This window comes from Crinia signifera, chromosome 1 (genome assembly GCF_055691185.1).
Source record: "Crinia signifera chromosome 1, ASM5569118v1, whole genome shotgun sequence".
Taxonomy (NCBI): Eukaryota; Metazoa; Chordata; class Amphibia; order Anura; family Myobatrachidae; genus Crinia; species Crinia signifera.
Window position 1 is genome coordinate 467,047,966 of NC_139217.1, and position 17,442 is coordinate 467,065,407.

At 47.0% G+C, this 17,442-nt stretch overlaps 1 protein-coding gene across 1 annotated transcript in view; it reads right to left on the reverse strand.

The window, feature by feature from the left end:
* PIK3C3 (phosphatidylinositol 3-kinase catalytic subunit type 3) overlaps positions 1–17,442 on the reverse strand; it is a 156,039-nt gene that overhangs the window by 112,157 nt on the left and 26,440 nt on the right. The window contains exons 6-10 of the mRNA XM_083155365.1: positions 16,939–17,034; positions 7,034–7,105; positions 5,880–5,984; positions 5,093–5,185; positions 2,850–3,035 (exon numbers count right to left, since the gene is read on the reverse strand). Of these exons, the coding sequence (XP_083011491.1) occupies positions 2,850–3,035; positions 5,093–5,185; positions 5,880–5,984; positions 7,034–7,105; positions 16,939–17,034 (552 nt within the window). The remainder of the gene's footprint in view (positions 1–2,849; positions 3,036–5,092; positions 5,186–5,879; positions 5,985–7,033; positions 7,106–16,938; positions 17,035–17,442) is intronic.

The window sequence follows — 17,442 nt, forward strand, 5'->3', positions numbered from 1 at the left end:
AGCAATAACAGCATCAGTCTGACTGCCTCCGCCTTAACCCATCACAGCACAGAGCACTAACAGCAACAGTCTGACGGCCTCCGCCTTAACCAATCACAGCACAGAGCACTAACAGCACCCTGCCCTAAAAACCTTCATAGCACCAACCTGCCTGGGTGCTGCGGAGAACTTGCAGGGGTGACACAGGCTGGTGACCCCGGACCAGATAAAATTCATCATGGTTAGCGTGGTAGACAAAACCAGTGCTAAAATATGTAAAAAAATCAGAATCATAACCCTGTCTATTATCACATACTGTAGCTGACCCTAAGGGTGAATGATCAGCACCATTCTGGCCTAGGAGTGCCGTGAATGAATTCGGATACTCTGAATCACAGGAACCAATGGTCTCATGGCTTCCGCCTGAACCGCTGTAAGGAACAGATTTCTAATGAGATCAAACTAAGATCATGCACAGATGTAGCCACGATCTTGCTCATTGGGCCCTGGCTAAAGAACACCTAATGCTCTACGGAAGTGAGACAGACGCACGGGGATGCCGACGCATCGGCAGCAAAGGTTTTGCACATGCGATAAGCATATCTACATCTGTATCTTACCCCATGCATAGCGCATGGCACAAGGGTCTTAATAGCAGATAACAGCATCAGTCTAATACTGTATGTTCCACAGTACTGGGTCCTAGGAACCAAAGTCTTATGGCTTCCTCCAGAACCCAACGGGTATGGGTCATAGGAACGACCACTGAAGGCCGACAAAAAAAAGAGAAAAATTCATGTTGACCTTCCCATTGTGGACCTAATGCTTGTGTCCACCTTCTGACCCTGTCGGCCTTAGCCATGTCGACCTTAGTGGTTGACATGGCTAAGGCTTTCAGTGGTCGACCTAGCGACCATAAGCCAACCCATCACAGCATCCTAAAAACCGTGATGTACTGTCTTCTGCGCGATCCCCTCCCAGCACAAGTCCTGAGCACAGTGATGATGTCACGGCAGAGTCCTGAGCACAGTGATGATGTCACGGCAAAGTCCTGAGCACAGTGATGATGTCACGGCAGAGTCCTGAGCACAGTGATGATGTCACGGCAGAGTCCTGAGCACAGTGATGTCACGGCAGAGTCCTGAGCACAGTGATGATGTCACGGCAGAGTCCTGAGCACAGTGATGATGTCACGGCAGAGTCCCGAGCACAGTGATGATGTCACGGCAGAGTCCTGAGCACAGTGATGATGTCACGGCGGAGTCCCGAGCACAGTGATGATGTCACGGCAGAGTCCTGAGCACAGTGATGATGTCACGGCAGAGTCCCGAGCACAGTGATGATGTCACGGCAGAGTCCCGAGCACAGTGATGATGTCACGGCAGAGTCCCGAGCACAGTGATGATGTCACGGCAGAGTCCCGAGCACAGTGATGATGTCACGGCGGAGTCCCGAGCACAGTGATGATGTCACGGCAGAGTCCCGAGCACAGTGATGATGTCACGGCAGAGTCCCGAGCACAGTGATGATGTCACGGCAGAGTCCTGAGCACAGTGATGTCACGGCAGAGTCCTGAGCACAGTGATGATGTCACGGCAGAGTCCTGAGCACAGTGATGATGTCACGGCAGACTCCTGAGCACAGTGATGATGTCACGGCAGACTCCTGAGCACAGTGATGATGTCACGGCAGAGTCCTGAGCACAGTGATGATGTCACAGCAGAGTCCTGAGCACAGTGATGTCACGTCTGAGTCCTGAGCGTAGTGATGTCCCGGCAGAGTCCTGAGCACAGTGATGTCCCGTCTGAGTCCTGAGCACAGTGATGTCCCGTCTGAGTCCTGAGCACAGTGATGTCACGTCTGAGTCCTGAGCACAGTGATGTCACGTCTGAGTCCTGAGCACAGTGATGTCCCGTCTGAGTCCTGAGCACAGTGATGTCCCGTCTGAGTCCTGAGCACAGTGATGTCCCGTCTGAGTCCTGAGCACAGTGATGTCACATCTGAGTCCTGAGCACAGTGATGTCCCGTCTGAGTCCTGAGCACAGTGATGTCACGTCTGAGTCCTGAGCACAGTGATGTCCCGTCTGAGTCCTGAGCACAGTGATGTCCCGTCTGAGTCCTGAGCACAGTGATGTCCCGTCTGAGTCCTGAGCACAGTGATGTCCCGTCTGAGTCCTGAGCACAGTGATGTCCCGTCTGAGTCCTGAGCACAGTGATGTCCCGTCTGAGTCCTGAGCACAGTGATGTCACGTCTGAGTCCTGAGCACAGTGATGTCATGTCTGAGTCCTGACAGTATTGGTCTAATGGCTTCCACCTTAACCCTTCACATAAAAGCATCCTAACCATATTCAATGGCATCTGTTTTAACCCTTCACAGCTCAGAGTCCTGATATCAGTTTTATGGCTTCTGTCTTAACCGGTCACAGCAGCATGAGATTACTCTGTAACCCTGCGCAGCAACGAGTCCAGACATCAGTCTCATGACACCACCAGAATCTGTCACGGCAGTCCTGTCATCAGTGCAATGGCTTTCAATTTAACTCTTCATAACACAAACTCCTAACAACTATATCAGTCTAATGTCTTCTACCTGAACTCTAACAGCAGCAATCTGTCTCAATCAATCCTTTCCTCGTCTGCCCATACATTACCGAGCCAAGGTCTTTCTCTGTACACCCACATCGCACAAAGGCCTACCAGCAGCAGTCTGACCGCACACCCAGGCTTCATTCCCACCTATAGAGTATTTTACTACATGTATGTTACCATTTTACTGCAGTTTGCCATTCCCAATACTCCTGATGAATAACAGAGTTACTCTGTATCCCCAAATAAGAGCGTGCTATAAACACGGCATGCCGGGCCCTACCTCATCATCCGCCTGCTGAAGCCGAGCCACTGCGTAGCGTCGCACTGTTGGGTTTGTGAAATGCGACGAGAGAAGCTCTAGAGAATCCTCCACGTCCATGGGCTTCCACTTCCCCAGAAGCTCCAGGGCCTGCTTGGCCTCCTGCGGTAAATCCCAGTTGACGCACTTTAGAAATTTGGTCAGAGCCTAAAGAGAACAGAATCCTAAATGTTAATGGGCCGTGATCGAGACCTAGCAACAACAAACATTTACTGGTTTTAACACCTAGAAAATAAACAAATCATTTAATATGACGATCACGGAACAAATCCATCAACCTCTGGTGCAACCTATCCATCACCACCCAGAATACGGACGAATAGGGAAGCCAATCCCAGGATCGGGATCGGTGGGATCCCGGAATTTTGGCCTAAAATTGGAGGGATTCGAATCCCAGAATTGAAGCTTCCAATCCCGGGATTCCGGGATTAATACCCCCATGCCAGTCAGCAGAGCACACTGTCCCGAACCCAGTCGCCTGGCCGTGGAGATGGTCGGACGGACTTGAAGCTGCTGTCATCACTGCCATAAGTGACATAAGTGACATGGCAGGGAGGATTGGGGGGGGGGGCTTTACAGTGACATGTGTGGGTAATTTTTTTATTTTTTTATTAGGGTAGCCAATCCCTGAATTTTTCAATCCAGAATCCCGGGATTTAAAAAATTCCCCAGGACTGGCATCACTACGGGCAGATGCAGCATACGGAGAAGGGGCATAGTGCAAACAGTCCTTAATAAGGAGTATCCAGCAATTCATACACTCACCATTTAAGCTGCCGTTCCTATGAGCAGCTCGGTCTCTTCCACCGATCAGTGAGAGATCAGTAGTCCCTTTAATGAATGGTCACTATTCTGCGTCATGTGACTGTGGCCTCATATCACAGCAGGATGTACAGAGTTACTCCGGATGCCCCAGAGGGATTTGACAGTATATTCATGTCAGCAGGGCCTCCTACCTTTTTTTTTGCCTGTCTATAACTACACAAAACACATGAATTTTCTTGGGGTCAATTTCATTAACTTGAGCATGTGCTCTGCTTGGCACAAGTCACCATTCTCAATTGGAGTCCGCGTGGACGATAAGGTGTGAAAAAGTCCCAAAAATAAGTAAAAAAATTCAAGGTGATTTTTCGTGTGTCGCCTACTCACACACCAACCTTTTGCCTGTGGTGACCATATGGTGTTGACCTAGACATCGCCGACCAATCACATGGACGCCAGATCCGAGGGGCTCCCAAGTGTGCATTTATATAATATCTACTTTATTGCCAGTAACTCTTCTGACCAATCAGGGCCCACGTACACTAGACCCCTCCCTTCGGACACGGTTTCCGTTGTACCTGATAAGAGGTCACAATGTTTCTGGATCTTAGACCAGTAGCATAAGATAGGTGGCGATGTCTGACGTACCTGCAGAGGGAGGTTCGCCATTCAGGACAGGAAAGGGTGACCCACAGGTGGGCACCTTATTTATACGGAAGAATACGATGTATCTGAGAACAGTGTAGTGGTCGGTCTTCTACTGGTGGGACTGTATCTGCCCACCTTACATCCTCTGTAGTAAGACCAGACCACCAACCCCTGACCAGGACTAGACACATGACAATGACATATAGACAAATGTATTATTATTTTCTGCGTGTCTGTGGCCTGCGGTATCCGGACAGCAGATCGACGGGTGGTGGTCGACAATACCATGGTTGACGCATCTAGTTAGATGCCTATACTAGGTCGTCGGCAGTGACGGGAGATCGACGGAAGGTAAGCATCAACAGGAACCTGGTTGACAGTAGCATAGCATGGTTGACACAGGTTTTTTGTCTTTTTTATGGTGCTATCCACTTGGTTCCTACTCAACTATCCAAGTGGACATAGAGTAGGAATATAACAGTTTGCTGACACATAAACCTTGCTACTGTTGACAAGGTTCCCGTCAATGCTTACCTTCCATCGACCTCCCATCTCTGTCTAGCTAAACGCGGACGACAAAGTATAGGCGTCAAACTAGACACCGTCGACCATGGTATTGTCAACCTAAACATGGTCGAACACGTAGACCATAACCTTACTGGGGGCATCCGTTTTGTGCTGTAACTACCGAACGCAGGACCTACAGTAGGTTCAGTACATCGCTCAGACACAGCACAGTGCCACGTGACACCTGCCGGCGTGGCTGAAACGCCAAGCTTGGGACTAGCACGCACCTTCTCCTGGCTAGTCAGGTAGTGCCGGAACTTCCACACCAGATCCTGTTCCTCTGATGTCAGCTGTTTGGTTGGCGGGTAACTGACAATGATCTGAGTAGGAGACAGACAATGAGAAGTATTATTTATCCGTGTGATCCAGGTCTGATGTCACGTATAGCGGTTACTGTCCCCAAACTGCACGCTCGGTATGACGGCCACAGTGCTGTTCTCCCCGACATTCACAGTAACCTATAGCCGGCCTTATACCTGGAATACTTATACATTCAGCGTCGCCCATCAAATCATAACTATGAAGAGACTTGGCAGATAATTATCCACCAGTCAGAAAATGACGGTGTCTCACAACCGCAGATGGTTCTATGGAGGAAGAGGCTGATTCTGGGCCTAATTCAGCCTCACACACAACAGCACCTGAGATTTGTAATGCTGCCCATAAGGATGGACAAGGAGTAACTACACATCTCTATGATTCTGCAGGGCACAGGGACAGATTTACTGCCATATGGGACTGGATAAAGGGGTTATTGTAAAAAGTGCTGCGTGGGTGTGCCCGGTGCTGAATGGGTGTACCCAGTGCAGTGCAGGTGTGCCCAGTGGAGTGTGGGTGTGACCAAAGCAGCGTGGGTGTGACCAGTGCAATGCGGGTGTGCCCAGTGGAGTGTGGGTGTGCCCAGTGCAGTGCGGGTGTGCCCAGTGCAGTGTGGGTGTGCCCAGTGCTGACTGATAATTTGCCAGAAAACATTTAGAACCTAATTCAGAGATATTCACGAACACACAAACTCACATTGAGCTGATCCCGCGTGGCGGCGTTTGGCTTCAGGTCATGGTCCGAGGGGCCACTTCTTAGGCTTCTGGCAAGTTTGTGGTGTTTGCTCTCCACAAGGTTTTCCTACAAATTAAAAAGAAAAAAAAAACTCAGTCTGCAGCCACCCCGAAGCGTGGTGAGCGCAGCGAGCCCGCAAGGGGCGGAGATACGCGTCCTCCGACCTTTTCATACCCCTACTATCCACGTCGGCGTGGAGTCGATTCTATATAGTGTTGCGAGCGCAGCGAGCCACCGAGCCCAAAGCGTGGCGAGCCCCGCGAGGGGACGCGGATACCTGTGAAGCCCACTAGGGGACGCGGATACCTGTGAAGGTATCTGTGTCCGCTCGCCCCGCTTCGGGCTCGGTGGCTCGCCACACTATATAGAATCGACTCCACGCCGACGTGGATAGTAGGGGTATGAAAAGGTCGAAGGACGTGTACCGCCGCCGCTCGCCACGCTTAGGGTTGGCATCAATAGTGGGGTGGCGTTAACAATGGGGGGGGGGGCATTTGAAACATGAGGGGGGTTTGGTATTAAAATGGGGGGTTTTGGGGCTTTTTACATTGATTCCAATGTAAAAATCGGGTCGATCGCATCGCATGCAATTTGATTTTTACGACCCGATGGATACAATCAAAATCGGTGGCGCCGTGCTAGGAAACAAGTACCCAAAAAATTGACCCTAGAATGTCTGTGTGTGCGTGTACATGTGGTAGGGAATATAGATTGTAAGCTCCATTGGGGCAGGGACTGATATGAATGTTCAAATATTCTCTGTAAAGAGCTGCGGAATCTGTGTGCGCTATATAAGAAACTTAATAAATAAAATATAAAACAATGCAATAAAACACTGCAATACATATAAAACAATGCAATCAAACACTGCAATACATGCAGATGGCATTTCATCCTTTAGGAAAGGCATGTCCGACCTTGGCCCTCCAGCTCTTGTGAAACTACAAGTCCCATCATACCTTGCCACAGTTTTGCTATAAGGGAATGCTAAAACTATTGCAAGGCATGCTGGGATGTGTAGTTTCAAAACAGCTGGAGAGCCCAGGTTGGACATGTCTTATTGAGAAGTATGATTTGGAAGGAGAATAGGGAATGATAGGAAACGTTGGACTCACCATGGACATCTGAGGGTCCGGGACTCGCACGATATCAGCGCTGGTGGAAATTGGACTGAACTCGTCTCCGTCCTACAAGATATCACAGAGTATAGGGTAATTAGTGTTATAATCTAGCCTCCATCTGAGAGACTGTCCCTTTTGTTCTGTGCTTATTAAGACTCTACAGCGTGTCATTAGGAGAGTAAGGGCGCCAATTAAATGTACGCATATTTTATACGTATGTTGCTAATGTGAACTGAAGGATATTGGGTCATAACCCGATGTTTCCTTAGTTACCTTCTAAGTAGGGAATAACCACACTTTTATTATAGATATAGAATGCAGGGTGAGGTTTAATTAGCTGTATGCATGCTTTCAGTTGGAACTGCATTTTTAAGAGTCAACCTAAAGGAGCCCCCACATTACGGGGGGTATTAAATTATTGAAGGGTGTCAGAGCCTACTTTTTTAAAGTCAGATCCGTTTTTGACGGCGGATTGTCGAATTCACGGCTGGTTTTCATTTTCGCCGATCCACGGACTTTCTGACACTCGACTGCCGAGTTACTGTCGGATCGGACAAAAACGGTCCAGAATTCCAACTGTCAGGGCGTTCCTACAGTCGGAATCCCAGATTGATACCCCCTTAAATGTCTGATCATAATGTGAACTTATTATACGTGATCTTATGTGTTTGCCAATGTAAAACTGCATTCATCAAGAACCATAGGCTCGATGTGCACAGGACCCTGCAGTATTCTGCTGTCAGCGGGATGTATCGTGATGCCAGAGGCCAGAAGACCAACAGCGACATCCCAATGCGCAGAATCCCGACACCCAGGTGGCAAGTACTTTAATCCTCCTTCCCCTGTTCTTGAAAAAAATCAAACTTTAGTGTCCCAATGTTTTGGGGTAAGCAAACCCCTTTGTCAAGGTGTACAGACAAAGGGGTTTGCTAACCCTGAAACGTTGGGACACTAAAGTTTGATTTTTTTCAAGACCCCTGGAGTGCCTCTGTTTGTTCTTTGACTGTCACTATACCATTTACGTGAGAGGGCACCGGGGCAGCTGAACCCCTGTAGAGGAGTGCCAGGCTGATATATATATATATATATATATATATATAAAAAAATATATAGATATATATATCTATATCTATATATATATCTATATATATATATATCTCTATATATATATATATATATATATATATATATATATATATATATATATATATATATATATATATATATATATATATATATATATATATATATATATATATATATATATATATATATATATATATATATATATATATATATATAGATATATATATATCTATCTATCTATATCTATATATTTTTTTTAATTAAAATATATATTCATGTGCTTATTATAAGCACATGAATAAAAATAGCATGCCCCTTCACAGAATAAAATTCCTGATTTTTTGGCACCAAAATTAAAACAAAAAACCTTTTATTGTAATAGTTCACTTTCCACTTCTCCATGAAAAGATGGAGAATTGCTACACGGAGAGACACGGCGAAAATCACTCAGAAAGACGGCGACAAGTGCACATTGAATAGGGTTGCTCGCTTTTTGAGAGCAAAAGTTTCCGTCCAATGCGAGAAAAGCACAAACTCGCCATAAAACACAGAGAATTTTTCTCATTGAATACTGCCCATTGAGTTACATCATGCTAGTCAAAATCCTGTCAAAATGACAACTTCGGCAGTGTACTTTCACTTCGTGCTGTGACCTTTTTTTACTTTCACTTTGAGCTGTGACAGTTTTTAGCCCACAAACTCTCCACCTCACCCCCAGTCCCTACCTGCTCCTACCTCCAATCTCTGTCTTCACAGCTCCATCTCTAGCAAGTTTGAAACAGATCGGTGTCCCTGCAAAAATTGCGGTACTTGTTACCTAGAAGGGCGCCCACGATTTTGATCGTAGGCATCGCAAGGAAAAAAATCGCGTCGGTCGCGTCGCATGCTGACAAAAATCGCATGCGATGCGACCGACGCGATTACCGCGATTTTACATAGGGAACAATGTTAAATGGCCCACAGACCCCAAATACCCACTCTGAAGTGTGAAATGCCCCCCCCCCCCCCCCCCCCAATTGTTAACGCCACCCCACGATCAACGTCAACCCGAAGCGTGCCCACGAGGGGCGGCGGTACGCGTCCTCCAACCTTTTCATACCCCCACTATCCACGTCGGCATGGAGTTGAGAATAGAAAGTGTGGCGCGCGCAGCGAGCCACCGAGCCCGAAGCGTGGCGAGCCCCCGCGAGGGGACACGGATTACTTAACATACATGTTAAGTAATCCGTGTGCGCTCGCCACGCTTCGGGCTCAGTGGCTCGCTGCGCTCGCCACACTTTCTATTCTCAACTCCATGCCGACGTGGATAGTGGGGGTATGAAAAGGTTGGAGGACGCGTACCGCCGCCCCTCGTGGGCACGCTTCGGGTTGACGTTGATCGTGGGGTGGCGTTAACAATTGGGGGGGGGGCCATTTAACATTGTTCACTATGTGAAATCGGGTCAATTGGGACATTTAACATTGTTCCCTATGTGAAATCGGGTCAATTGGGACATTTAACATTGTTCCCTATGTAAAATCGCGGTAATCGCGTCGGTCGCATCGCATGTCATTATAATGGCATGCGATGTACATGCGATGCCCGCGATGGGCGCCCTGCTAGGAAACAAGTACCAAAATTGCTTTCACTTTCTGTTATCTTTTAGCACACAAAGGCGTAATTGGGTCTGTCGCATGGCCTCTAGTGGTTACTGGCAGTACTTCACCTCATAGAGGTGAGGAGTAGTGAGCCAAACATTTGACCTACTTGCTCTGTGATCATTCAAACTTGGCTCCTGCTAACATCTCCTGGAATCAGCCAAACTGGTTTCCGTCCCAAGACTGGGGCACCACCCCCTTCCCCCTTCCCTCCCCTCTTCTAGGTTCCCTTCTCAGCATTGTTATGTTATAGAAGCAAGTGATAACTGAATATTCCGATCATACAGTAAGCCCTGGGAAGGGAACGTAGAGCTGTCATCGTGTGGCGTAAGCGGAAGGCAGGGAATGATAATGGGATTACAGGTTTGCAGACACAAAGCAGAAGCCTGTAATATATAGAACGTACTCCTATGAATGCATTAGGTCTTTGTATGATAAGACACAGGAGCGATTCCAGGCAAACATCAGCAATGGAACAGTGATGGTCCTGAATTTCTGGGTCACTTCAATTTTCACTGCAGACAGTGGATTGCGAGGGGAGACTGCAGGTATATTGCTTTCCAGGGGTGTAATAGGAATTCAAGGGGCACAGACATGAAAGCCAAAAGCGATTTGATTTTTTACACATGAATAACAATTACTGAGAAAGCAGCTTTACAAACGCCTGCAGATTGCTGCATTGTGTGATACGCTGGACCTGGCATCGCCTCAGTGACTTGGGGCCTGGTTTCTATGCTGCGGCTCAGAGATAAGGTGGAAGCAGCGCAGCGCAGGTCAGACGTCCTCGTGTCCTGTCTGAGTATAGCCAGAAATGAGCTCCGAAACACGGGAGCCGTCCCAGAGGCACGCTGCAATGGCCATGGTGGGGGGGTTCCCTTACAATTAAAGAGACACAGATTTTACATTTTTATCCCTTTGAGTGCGCAAAATATCTGCTAACAATGTCAGTGTCGCTCACATTTGTTATATAAATTCAAATAAAAAAATGTTGTGTAAAACAAGATGTTATTTCCTATATAAGGTAACATTACCGGTCATTATGAGGAATAAAAATGTTTGCTTGGCAATTTTCACACCAATTTTGACAAATCCACTTGGCATTCAAAGGGTTAAACAATAACTTATAAAAGATTTAAGCTTCTTTTTTTACATGTAACATGTACATAAGGCTGCATCCTATAATTAATAATATAAATTACTTACAATGCTTTTATCCCAATACAACGATACATTACTGACAGAGGGGAAGCAGTTACGTCAATAATCACAGTCAACAGCAAGAATGTCAACACAATGTTGACAGTTAAGATGGCAACATAGGTGATGTGTCAACACCTGAAAATTCTTAACAGGTGTAATATGTCAGCATTCTGCAGGATGCCGACATTGGTGTTAGAATGCGGGAGTTGGGGATTAGTGAGGGCATCACCTGACCGCTGGACATGCACAGACAGACGCACTAGCAGCTAAGGGATCGCTGGGCCACGGGACTGTTTTGACGTCATTCTAATCAGGTCGACATTTCATCAGTGTTGACATAATGGGGCAGAATTTTATGGTGTAATCGTTAGCATTACTGCCTCACAGCACTGACGTCATGGGTTCGATTCCAACCTTGGCCCTAATTTTGTCTAGTTTGTACTATGGGCCTTATTCTGATTGAGTGGGACGGCTGCGTGTGCGGTCGGACGGCCGATGTATTGTGTTTGCGCATGTGCAGTGGCGTTTCTGCGCATGTGCGAATGCCACGCACGTCCAAATACGGCGTGAATTCCATACAGAAAACGATCAGTCGGAACAATCCGAGCAGGGGGTGGAGAGGGGCGTGAAGGGCTGTTTGGGCTCATTACCATATGCGTAAGCCCCGCCTTTCATGGGCGTTTTCATGAAAACATTGGGCGTACGTATAGTAATGCGGCCGTGACGCACGGGTGGGGGGGGGGCGGACAGCTGACATAGCCGGATGCCAGCTGCCCGCCCATATCACTGCTTTTGCACTGAGAAATGTCAGAGTGGTCTGGAGCACTCGGAGCTGTCTGACCGCTCGGTCCAGCATCCGATGGTCGGTGACCATCGGAGGATGGGGGAGGTTCCCACAGATGGAGGAGGTGTTCACATGAAACATCCACTCGCGGTCCGTTCGCTTGGCGTCTTACCGCATTCGGATGGTGTGAGCGATCCATACGGTAGGCGGGGCTAAGAACACTCGGTGGCCGTCCAAGTCAACTAGAACTGCAGGTACTCCATAACTCCCAATAATCCATAAATATATTGGTTCCCAACAATATGGGACAATATGTCTGTGTGCACGTGTATATGTGGTAGGGAATATACATTGCAAGCTCCGCTGGAGCAGGGCTGCTGCGGTTTGACAACCTACATCTGGCAACTCCCAGCCTTTCTGTCAGGACATAATGGGGGTTATACTCCCACAGAAGCTGCCAGAACTTGGTTTAGGCCACAGAGCTGCTTAAACGCCTCCTGAAATCTATCTGGTTCCTCTCGCTGCCTGAGCGTGCTGGCTCACACCTACTTCCAATTACTTCTCCCAACGGAGCATGGCATTAAAATGCAATTCCGCATTAATAACATGACAAATAAAAGGCATTATGACCTGGGTGTTATCATTCATATGCAGCACTGATTTAGCTGTGCGCTCGGCTGCTCGTTACTGCAGATTGGGAGATACTATTCCCTAATTAGCACAGAGACTTTCCTCCAGCCTCCAAACCTTTAACTGTTCCCTGAAAACAGATATCATCCAGAACATAGCATCCATGTGTTATTCTACACACTTACCATATTCTGTGCACAGTTCACACAAAACTTACATGTGTTCTCTTTCTACACTCACCATGGGGGCGGGGGGGTGGGGTGTTGTTCTGGTCAGTTTGCATGGACTGTATGTTCGCACGGGGACCGGTCAGGTTTGGCGTACGCCTGAACTGATAGATCTGTGAATTACTGATGTGTGCACGCGCATCTAGTCTCCTGGGATGTTAAACAGCCTTTATCATAGCGCTGGACGTCTTTACATGCAACTTTTTCTGTTTGTCTTATTCACAAAACATTAAATAGGACACACAAGCCCCTACTGCTGATTAAAAGGATATACAGCATGCCTATATTATGTGTGGGACTGTGACTGCATAGTAAATAAAATATTACAGTGTCAGTGGCCGTTTTCAAGGAAAACACTGGAACGTAGCATTTTGTATGCAGATACAGCTGCGGTGACACACAGGAAATAGGCACACCACATATCACTTTAATCAGCAGAAGCTGCTTGTTTATTTATTCACACAGTTTTGTGAATAAGGTGCATTGTAACTGAGAACGTTGTATGCAAAGACACTCAACACTAGAGTCACACGTGACATGTAACGTGACTTGTACCGCGCAGAGGAGAGATGTATATGGAGACATCTGTCTGTTAACAACTGAACACACAGCCTGGTGGTCCAGTAAATAATATTGTTCACCGGCTGTATGAACGACATATCGGCAAGCTTGTACCCAGCCCTAGAAACTGTGAAAGCTGAGAAGTGTAATGAGACCCCACCCTGCCATAATACGTGACCCACAGATGGTGTAATAAGTATACATAGAAGAATTAGTTCTTTTTTTGCAGGACTCTTACACTGGGATTAGAGCAGTGTTGCCAGAAAATTGCTCAGTCTCAAAGATATATAGCCATCATAAAACAAATGTGTATGTCCTAGATATAAGCTCCTAATGAGCTACAATAAAATGGTGACCTCCATTGTACAGTATATGTAGGTGTGTAGACCATACTTGCCGTCTCTAGCCTAAGGTCTAGCAGTGAATAGTAGGTATGAGATGATGTCTTACTGTTACAGCTACACTACACTGTTCCTCATCAGAGTCCAAGTACATGGTAAAGAATGAAAAAGTCAAACTCATGCCAACCTTTTCGTGTAGTCGACTTTTTGCTAGTGTCGATCATGTGCATGTCGACCTATTCCCTAGTATTAGAGCAGACTCATTTGCATATTCCCGCTTACAGAACATTCCGATCTCACTTACGGTGCCAATACACGAGAGAAACTTCTCCGGGGATGGGTCATTGGGTTGACCAATATCAGGTCAACATACATTGTGTTGTCCACACTAAAGGCCGACGTGGCTTAGGTCGACAAAGAAAATAGGTCGACATGGATGGACGGTCAACGGGGTATAGGTCGACAGTCAAAAAAGTCGACATGGACACCATATGAGAGCACCGCGTCCCCTCGTATGGCTCGCTGCGCCCTAGTAGACGGTAATGCATAAATCACCGTCTGTCGGCACATGTTGGCTATAGAAAAAATTGAAAACACCCATGTCGACCTTTTGACTGTTGACTTAATGCTTGTGTTGACCTTCCATCCAAGTCGATGTTAAGCATGTTGACCTATTTCCTGTGTCGTTCTAAGCCATGTGAACCTTTAATGGTCGACCTAATATGTGTCGATACAACGGCCATATACCACTTCTCTGAGGGGAGAAGTAGCACACGATCCCCCCTTGAATCGCCCGGGAAGTTCCTGGGATGCAGAACTGCAGGCAATACACCATATGCAGGTTTTTTTTTTTTTTTTAACTAATCTCACGGGATCGCATCAGACCAAATCAATCGCATTTTAAGGCGGTGCTCTCATGACAGCGAGGTGCATGGAGGCGCACATCAAAACCATACACATTACACCAAAATGCAAACGCACCTATTATTCCATTAAATAAGAAAAAAATATATTGATGATTTCTGCGTTCCTTCCTACTGGATAATGGGTCAGCGGACAGGCGATCCTAGAGCGATAAGTAGGCACGCTTACAGCTGTGCGCTGCGGGGACATTTATCTAGCCATGAATGACAAGTAATCTCCTGGTGCGGTATCCGTCATCACAGACAGGTGACAAGGGCACGGCTGCGATTCCCTCCTGCTGATTGGACAGGTGATCTTTCAGCCATTACTGAACGCGCGAGGCGTCACCCCGCTGACAGGCGCTAGATTATTTGCAGAGACAGGAAATGGGTCAGAAACATATTACTAGGAAACAGCTAAATTAGTCAAATATTGACCCAGTGGGGGCACAGAGGAATGGTATCCGGACATACAGGTTCTCCCCGGGGCTGAAGGCACTGTGCAGGATGTAACGCTAGACTGAACATTTCTTGTAACAGCTCCATACACACAGGGCAATATTGTGACAATATCGCTCAGAAAGGACATTCTGAGCAATATTCTTCACAATACACTCAATATCATTAACGACGCGTGCTCCCGTGTGTCGTTAACGATGATTGATGTCTTCCGAAAATGCAGGTCAATTTGGCGATATAGCCTGCAAGTTTAGTGGGCTCCGGTGATGTCCGCCGAAAAGGTTCCCTATATCGGCTTGTGGCCCCATTGTTTAGGGTGTAGAGCTTTACACACAAAACATGGAAACATTTGGACTTATTCTAGTTTATAAATGGATGTACAGTATTTATGAATGTCAGCTTCCTGTCAGTCACATTGCGAGGGGACTGCACATAGATTAATCACTGATTTTTGTCATTGTTTGGCCTCACACTTTGCGTGTGCTGACACATACAAATGCGCAGTTTTTCGATAATCGATCACCTTACGGACTTGCGCAGCAGTGATCAGCTCTGAGTAAATGTGCATATAAATGTTCTAGGGCTGAGAAGCCTACAGTCGTAACCTGCTGTAGTACTTGGAACCATTGGTCGCACCATCCAAACATGTGTCAGTCTTACAGTAGGTGCAGTGCTGGCCTTCTGTGTAAGCCAATAATCATCTATTTACGCACCTGCGACATTTACACAAAACACCCATATGTCCATCTCTGTATTAACACCTCCGCCCAGTCTTCGCCTTAGAGCATCGCTGCTAAAATTCGCTCAGCTGTGTTAGACGCCGTCATAGCGTATGACACAGAATCGGGCCCTTTGTATGCAGATATCCCACTCGCACAGTAACACATAGCAGGACAATTTGTTGTACACACGTGTGGAATAACATGACAGGCTCATTACCCGGCGTTTAATGCTTCACCTTGATAAACGATCAAATATGTTTTCCGACTGGAAAAGGTCGGCCAAGGTTAATTGCCGCAGTCTAGTGCCGGATTCTCTCTGTAATCCGCTCACACTGGTGTCTCTGGGGAACGTGTCAGAAGCTGAATACAGCGCAGTGAGAAATCACTCTGTATATCGGGGGATAAAACACGGGCACGAGACCAGTTACTGACTGCGTTACCTACGCTGCCATGTGATGTACTGTCCTGCGGCCCATACAGCAGCCCGACCGCCTGTGTCCACATAGCTTTTATTTAAAGTGTGTTGTTTCATTTTTCAGTAATTATATCTATAGGTAACTCCATGTCATTTACTCAAAGTAGAAAAAACTAAACTGTGTTAAAACAAAAATATCTATTTAAAGCCCGTATTCAACATGTGTCATGTTATCTTCTTAGAACTTCTTAGAAGAGAAAAACGGCAGGCGGTTAACATCCAGACGGTCAGGATGCCGGCATTCAATATAACAATGCTGGCATCCGGTCTTCAGAAAATTGGCGCAGATTTTTTTTCTCAAAAGGGTCATCCCAATAGGTAAGTATGCAGAGAGGGGGCGACCAGGGGTCGGAGAGTTAGGTTTAGGCACTAATGGGGGGGATTTAGGGTTAGGCTATGCATAGGGAAAGGTTAAGCTGTGGAAGGTGGCGGGGGGGGGGGGGGGGGTTAGTTTAGTAGGTTTAGGCACCAAGAAAATGGGGGGGGGGGGGGGCAGTTGGCTGCAGGGCAGGAAAGTTAGGTTTAGGCACAGGAGGGGGATTACGGTTAGGATCTGGGGCGGGGACCAGATCCCCGGTTTAGCCATCAAAATGGGAGTTTACGGTTAGGCTGTGGAGCAGGGTGGTTAGGTTAGGGGGCATTACGCTTAGGCTGCAGGACTGGGGGGTGGGTTTAGGTAATGGGGTGGGAGGGTAAATATCTTCATCTGATGGGATTCCTACCATCAGGATGCCGGCGTCAGTATTCTGACCCGGTGGCATCCTAACTGCCGGTCATCTCTATGTATCCTACAACAAACATAGTTCACTATTGATTACACCAAGAGCAAAAGGGACTTTAAACAGCATTGCCTTATACAAATGGAGTGTGGTACCTTCTCGTAGTAGACGATCCCGTACTCCTTCTCATCGCTCTTTACACACGGGAACTCCACCATCAGGTACATGAAGTTGGAGCTGCGTTTCTCGCTCTGTAATAAGAAAAGGGATCAGTCCATGAGCATATGAGCTGCATCGGGTGACACCACCGTGGGCCATGAACCGCTAAATATAACGGACTGCTGGAACCAAACCAACACCAAAAAGCAATAGTTCTGCTATAACAATATAATATATCATATCATAACTTGTATTATTGTATTATGTGTTAACATATTACACAGTGCTTCAATGAGAACGTAACAAAAGATGACTATTAGACATTCGTATATCAGTATTCATTCTACCCTGCTTCTTTCAAAACATGTGTAGTTCCTCTTCCTGCCTGGAGTGGTGTTCTCTACTGGGATGCGGCTAGCACGTGTCTGGTCTGCATGTCAGTGCTGAAATACAGACCACACTGTACTAGTAGCACCACAGCACAGAGCAACACCCCAAGG